This window comes from Vicugna pacos, chromosome 21 (genome assembly GCF_048564905.1).
Source record: "Vicugna pacos chromosome 21, VicPac4, whole genome shotgun sequence".
NCBI lineage: Eukaryota > Metazoa > Chordata > Mammalia > Artiodactyla > Camelidae > Vicugna > Vicugna pacos.
In genome coordinates this window covers 24,488,861-24,495,895 of record NC_133007.1, presented here as the reverse complement: position 1 = coordinate 24,495,895, position 7,035 = coordinate 24,488,861, and the positions used below count along the sequence as shown (strand labels likewise).

General features: G+C 52.8%; 1 protein-coding gene across 1 annotated transcript; it reads left to right on the top strand.

Annotated features, from left to right (window-relative positions):
- Window positions 1-2,834: 2,834 nt before the first annotated feature.
- Window positions 2,835-5,168, top strand: HAPLN2 (hyaluronan and proteoglycan link protein 2). The gene is made up of 5 exons (XM_072945898.1): window positions 2,835-2,922; window positions 3,129-3,482; window positions 3,679-3,795; window positions 3,921-4,103; window positions 4,537-5,168. The coding sequence occupies exons 1-5, from the start codon at window positions 2,835-2,837 to the stop codon at window positions 4,815-4,817; spliced, it is 1,023 nt and encodes a 340-aa protein (XP_072801999.1). The 3' UTR covers window positions 4,818-5,168.
- Window positions 5,169-7,035: the final 1,867 nt, after the last annotated feature.

The following is a 7,035-nucleotide window of genomic DNA, read 5'->3' as shown; positions in this document are numbered from 1 at the left end:
ACAATAGGGGAAAAGAGGGAGACAATGGGAAATTGTGCTTCCGATGGGGTGGGGACAGAGAAGGAAAGGACAGACAGACGACAGACAGGGAGGCTGGACAGAAGGGATCAGGTTTCTTAAAGCAGCTGGAGGTCCTGAAAGTCTGATTCTCACCTTGAGAGTCCCCTCCCACAGGCAATGCGCACCCAGGCACTGGAGGGCAGAGGTGAGGACTATGTTGGGGTGGGTGGTGCTGCGTAGAGGAGGCCTGTAGGGAAAAATGGAGGCAGCTGGAGTTTGACATAGGGATCTTTGAGCCTCATTTGTTGTTCATCCCCATACCTATAGGTCCAACATCCTCATACCCACCAGTCAGTCCACCCCTTCTCTGGTCCAAGAGCATCTAGAAGATACAAGGCACTCCATTCTCTGAAATATTCCAAGTAATCATTCCTGTGTTGCCTCCTTTACTCCATCCGTCTTCATGGATCCCCATGCCTCTTCCAAAGCCCTGTCTTCCCCTGGGCCCAGGACAGTGAGTGCCACAGATAGAGTGCCCAGTCACAAAGCTGGACTCCGGTCACTTAGCCTGGCTTAGTGGAGTGATGGGTGGGGCAGTTCTTGGCACTTTGGCTTCTTTGAACTCAGGGCAGAAGCCTTTCCTCAAAGATGCAAAAGGAGAGACTACACTGACCAGGGGCCCCAAGTCCTGGGGCTCTGAGACACTTGGACCTCCCAGGGGACCAGGCAACTCCTTCATCTGGAACCTCTTCCTCCAGCAGGACAAAACGCTGCCAATCACTGCTCCCTCCAACTCTGAAGAGACTCGCGTCTAACAGGTCAGTGTCAAAATATCTTGCAGCATATTATTGATCAGAATCCTCATAAAGTAATTAGCAGTGAAATAATTTTATATTATACCTAAAATAGTCCCATAAAAATTATGAATATGTATATTAAATAAAACATCATAAGTTGGTGGTGGTAGGTAGGCACTGGAGCCCTGGGCTGCTCTCTCATGCTCTGTAAGGGGTATGAAGAAGATATATGTGCACCTGCTTTGAGATACAGAAATATAGATCAGTGATGAAGAGCTTGAGCCTCATGTCAAATCGATTCAAGTCCCACCAAAACCCTCCTTTTACTAACTGCATAACCTCACTCAAGTTTCCTGAAATGTGTGCACCTTTAAGCGTCTATAAAATGAGATTCATCATCATTCCTACCTCATAGGATTGCTAAGGGGAATAAATACTAAAGTGGACATGTAAAGTGCTTAGAGCAGTTTCAGGCGCGCTAGACGTGTGAGTGGTGGCTATTGTTACTATTGGTCCCTCAATCAATCTGAGCTCCCGCTGTCACTGTGCTTACCAGGTACTCCTGTGCAGACGTGGTTCTCTCACTCATGTCTCTGTCCCAAAGGCTTTCCTTTATAACAATCAGGCAGTTCTTTCTGCGCCTAACCTCTCTGTCCCCTGCTGCACGCTCGGCTCTGTCCATCTGCAGGAAGATGGAGCTCAGCAAATAGCTTTCTGACTCCTCTTCAGTATTTCCTTCCTCCTCCTGTTTCCTGCTCTTCTTCCCAGAAGTCCTTAATGTGAGCTCATTCACTAACACACACATTTATTTAGCACCTGCTGTGTGCCAGAAACTATTCTGGGAGATGCAGATAACAACATATACACAACACTTACTAAATATCAGGCCCTATTTCAGCATTTTACATATATTATTTCATCTAATTCTCACCACTACTCAGTGAGGTAGGTAGGTGTGCTATTATTGGCCACATTTTACTGATGAAGACATTAAAGGCAGAGAGAGGTTAAGCAACTTGTTCAAAGTCATGTAACGAGGAAGTGGAGGAATCAGATTTTCAAAATGAGTAAAGCTAGGTTAAGGAGTCCTCAATCCAATTTAAACAAAATGGCCAAGGTGATAAAGAATAGATACAATAAAGAATGGGGGAGGGAATCAATTTCTGAAATAGATTATCGTGTTTGAAGTCATTTTTATAACTTTATAATTCTATAATTTGTAACTTTGTAATTACTGGAAATCTCATGGATATAGTCTACACATGCATATGTATTACTTTCAAATTCACACTGTAATTTAGCTGCTGACAGAAGTACTTCTAAGAGAAAAAAGTCCTCAGTCCAGTGAAGTAGGGGAACCAGAGGAGTAGCTCACAGTGCACTACAGCATGTTGAACTGAGGGGCAAGAAAAGTTTTCCCAGAGGAGGTGAGGCTCAAACTGATTGCCTGAAAGAAGGTGAGAGAGTGAACTTGGACTGTGTTGGAGCCAGAACATGTCTGGAGCACAGTGCAGAGGGCACAGCTGGTGAGGGGCAGGGAGGAGGGGGCGATGCTGGAGGTGCAGGGAGAGGCTGGATAACAGAGAGCCTTGGAAGCCAGGTTAGGAGACTGGATTTGATCTCCAGGGCGACAGGGAGACACTGTTTTAAGCAGGAGAGTGACAAGACCACATTTACGCTGGCTTCAGATGGAATGGGTGTTGGGAGAGGATGGAGACCAGAGCTGGCAATCTGGAAGGCAAGACGTGGGAAGCAGATAGGTAGAGGAGGTGCTAAATCAGGACCTGCAGACTGAAGGAATGTGAGAGAGGGAGATGGGTACAGGAGGCCTGGGTGGAGTGAAATTTGTTACTAATCCCTCCCCCCATCTCTTTCCTTTTACCACCAACTTCTGCCCCCATGGCTTCCAGCTGGGCAGTCCCCTCTGAGGAATCCCTGATGGGAGTTCATCTCTTACCCTGCCCCACCCTCCACTCTTAGTCCTAAGGGATGCCCACCCTTTGTGCCCTGCAGACTGCGCTGGTCTGACTCCCCATCATGCAAGGCCACCTTAGTCTCCCCACACTCTGCTGCTTCCTTCTCCCTTGGGCCTTCACCACTTTCCACAAAGCCCTGGGGGACCCAGGTAAGACCTTAGTTTGGCCCAGAATCTGGGGAACAGTGGTGGGGAAAGTGGAAAGGGCAGCTGTTGGAGGTACTCAGGGACTGAGAGTCATTGCTGAGTGGGCAGTGGAGGAGAGGGTTGGGGGAGTCTGGGGAGCAGAGGTCTGGATAGGCACTTGGGGCAGTGGGGGTCAGGGGGTTCCTGCCACTGTGGCCCCCTCTGCTCAGCACCCCACCCTGGCCCCCACTACCTCCTGCCCCCCATCCACGAGGTCATTCACTCTCGTCGTGGGGCCACGACCACGCTGCCCTGCGTCCTGGGCGCCCCGCCTCCCAGCTACAAGGTACGCTGGAGCAAAGTGGAGCCAGGGGAGCTCCGGGAAACGCCGATCCTCATCACCAACGGACTGCACGCCCGGGGCTACGGGCCCCTGGGGGAGCGTGCCAGGATGCGGAAGGGGCATCGGCTAGACGCCTCCTTGGTTATTGCGGGCGTGCGCCTGGAGGACGAGGGCCGGTACCGCTGTGAGCTCATCAATGGCATCGAGGACGAGAGCGTAGCGCTGACATTGCGCCTGGAGGGTGAGACCCCTTGGTTGCCGAGCCCGCTTCTCTCCTGCGGGGTTTCGGCCGTTTCATTTCGGGTCTCCCAGGGTTCCTCCCCAGCATCTCCCCCGCCCGCTCCCGGGGTACCTCCAGTCATCTCTTCTGGGCTGTGCCACCCTTCCTTCCCCCTGTCCTTCTGCCGGCCCTCCCCAGGCTGTCCGCCACTCCCCAGGTGTGGTGTTTCCGTACCAGCCCAGCCGGGGCCGGTACCAGTTCAATTACTACGAGGCGAAGCAGGCGTGCGAGCAGCAGGACGGACGCCTGGCCACCTACGCTCAGCTGTACCAGGGTGAGCCGCAGAGCCCGGGCACCGCCCAGGCGCCCTCCGGGCTGTCACATGGAGCTCCTTGGAGGCAAACTCCTGGTCGGACTCCCTCCTGTGAAGCCTCTAATCCCCCAACCATCTCCTGCCAGCGTGGACCGAGGGTCTGGACTGGTGTAACGCGGGCTGGCTGCTCGAGGGCTCTGTGCGCTACCCTGTGCTCACTGCGCGCGCTCCTTGCGGTGGGAGAGGTCGGCCGGGGATCCGCAGCTACGGGCCCCGCGACCTGAAGCGCGACCGCTACGATGCTTTCTGCTTTACTTCAGCACTGGCAGGTGAGGGGAGGGGCCCGCCACCTAGGGCACCGGAGGGGGCGGGACCTGACTCTAGACAGAGGAGGTCCCGGCCTGTCAATGAGGCGGGGCGGGGCGAGCGGTCCAGGACCCCGCCTGAAAAATGGGGAGGGCTTTGAAGAATGGGGCGGGGAAAGTAGAAGGCCGGTGGCTTGAGATCCCAGCCCGCTACGTAGTCTCTTCAAGACCTCCCCCCTCCATCGCTCTGCCCACCCAGTCTCCAGCCCTCCTCCCGCAACCCCACCTGCACCCGCAGCCTCCCTACTCCCGCTCCTCCTACCCCGGCTCCTCCTACCCAAATTCGGACCCATTCCTCCACACCTGCCCCCCGACCCTGCTCCCTGGGGGTCTGAATCCCGTCGCACCCCCAGCTGGCCCTGCTCTCGGTCCGTCAGTGACCCTCTCCTGTCCCCAGGCCAAGTGTTCTTCGTGCCTGGACGGCTGACTCTGTCTGAAGCCCATGCGGCGTGCCGGCGGCGCGGGGCCACGGTGGCCAAGGTCGGGCACCTCTACGCCGCCTGGAAGTTCTCGGGGTTGGACCAATGCGATGGAGGCTGGCTGGCGGATGGCAGTGTGCGCTTCCCCATCACCACACCGCGGCCGCGCTGCGGGGGCCTTCCGGATCCCGGAGTGCGCAGCTTCGGCTTCCCTAGACCCCAGCAGGCGGCCTACGGGACCTACTGCTACTCGGAATAGGGGGGCCCACCGCACCCCCTCCAGGGAGCGCGGGAGGGACAAAGCCTAAGAGTCGTGGCAGGGGTCTTTCTCTGCCTCTTTCCCGCGAGCCTCCCCTTCCGTCAGACGTAGAGCGGCCCCTCCTGACCTGTCTTCCCAGCCGGGCGCTGCGGGCCAAGGATCCCGGCTGGCCGGGCGTCGGGGAGAGGGGGTGGTGGCGCCCCTGGTGGCGGAGCGCCGCTACAACCCTCGGACCTGCAGCGGTTCGCGTGCCCCTAGCCGACCTCGCAGCCCCTGCTAGGCAGCAGGAGGGGCGTCCTGGGGGCATTCACTGACTTCTGTATACAGCAATAAAATAACTTTAGGACATTTTGTGTTGGGCGAAGCTGTAAGCGCGGCGAGGTGTCGGGGGTTGAGGGGGATAACCTTGCACCCAGCGTGCTGACGGCGCGCCTAGGAAGACAGACTAAGAGGAAGCGCCACTGCTCCTGAGGAGTGAGCCTGCAAGAAAGGGATTTCAAGGAGCGGGCAACAAAAGGCTGCAGGAGAGTTGGAGACACCGCCCACTGTGAGAACCCTGGGTGGTGGTCTGCCAGGCACCACGCGGGGGAGCCACACACTCACCTAAGACTGCTCTAGCTCATCTGCCAGGAGCGCTCCAAACCCCCAGGCTTAGCCCCTGGGCACCACGAAACAAATATAAGGTGGATCTAAACATACTTCAAAATGTGTTTGTCTCCTGCCAGTCTCCGAGAAGGGTTTGCAGGATTACTACTAAAGGTAGGAAATTCATACAGCTTTTTACAACTGACAGGAAATTAACCCCTCGTAAGGAGGAGGAAGCAAACCCCAACACAATAAGGTCCTCGCTGGGCTGATACTTCAGAGTGATTGCTCATTCGATTAAGCGTTTACCACCACCATGGCCTCAGGGCAAAAGGGGCAACTGGACCCGGAACATTCTTAACATCTGGCTGAAAGAAACATGCTAGTAACTCTAAACAACTCAAACTTCATTAATTTATTTTCCTTAGTGTATACTATATTATATATCCTATTTATTTATTTAGTCATTTATTACTGTTCAAGCAATCTAACTGCACCACAAAAATCCTGGGCTAGAGAATAGTAGTGACTGGAACAAAGAGTATGAACTTTCTAATCGTGCTTGATACATGTTGTAAAATTGCTTTCCAACAGGTTTCTTGCAATTATTGTTAAAGAAAATTTATCCCATGGGGCTTTATGTAAGGGACAGAGGATGACTGAATGAAAAGCATCATCAATAACTCTCATATAGCAAATGAAATATTTGTGCCAGTTCCTAAGCTTTGGTTTTCTCATCCTGGTCATGTGATAAGTGTATCTGCCTCCCAAGTTTGTTGTGGGCAGTAATTGCAGCAGAGACAATGCCTGGACTGGCTAGTACATGCCTGGTACACATAAGAGGCACTCCATAACTGGTGCTTATAATCATCAATAAGTAATAAGGATAATAACAGAAGAACAATAATAATTATCATTCAGGTTGTTATCAGCTAGCCTATAGAATTGGTTGCTATATGGCACTGATTAGCCAGGGTAAACTAAATTATGCTGTGATAAAAAGCAATCTCATTGGCTTAAATCCCTAATCTCTATCTCTCAACTCAATGAGCCCTAATCTCAATGGCTTAAAACACTAAAGGTTTATTTCTCACTCAGGTTACATGTGCATCATGGTTAACAAGGGGGCTCTTCTCATTTTAGTTATTCAGGGACCCAGGTTGATGGAGCAGCCACCATCTCAAATGCCATCAATCACCATGCCAAAGGAAAAAATAAAAAGAGCTCTGAAGGTCTTATACAAGCAATTAATAGCTACAATCTCCAGGGACACCTGTCTTGTCTGTTCACAACTCATTCTCCAGAACTAATCACAGGCCCCACTCAACCACAAGGGGGCAGGAAAGAGCAATCCTGCTTTGGCCTGGAGGTAGAACTGAAAATACTTGGTGAACAGCACCAGCACTGATACCTACCACCAGCAAGGAGGGCAGCCTACGTTCTGGGACATATTGGTAGTCACCCACTCCTCTACACTTCTGGGTTTTCTAAGTTCTGATGTATTATGGAGTCAGAACCCCCGAAAGCCAAAATCCTGGGCCTTGTAGCTCAGCCTGTAAGAAGATGGCTTTTCTTCAGTACGATGCCTTCAGCCTTTGTCAAGAGGCCACATGAGAAATGGTCGTGGGAGGAG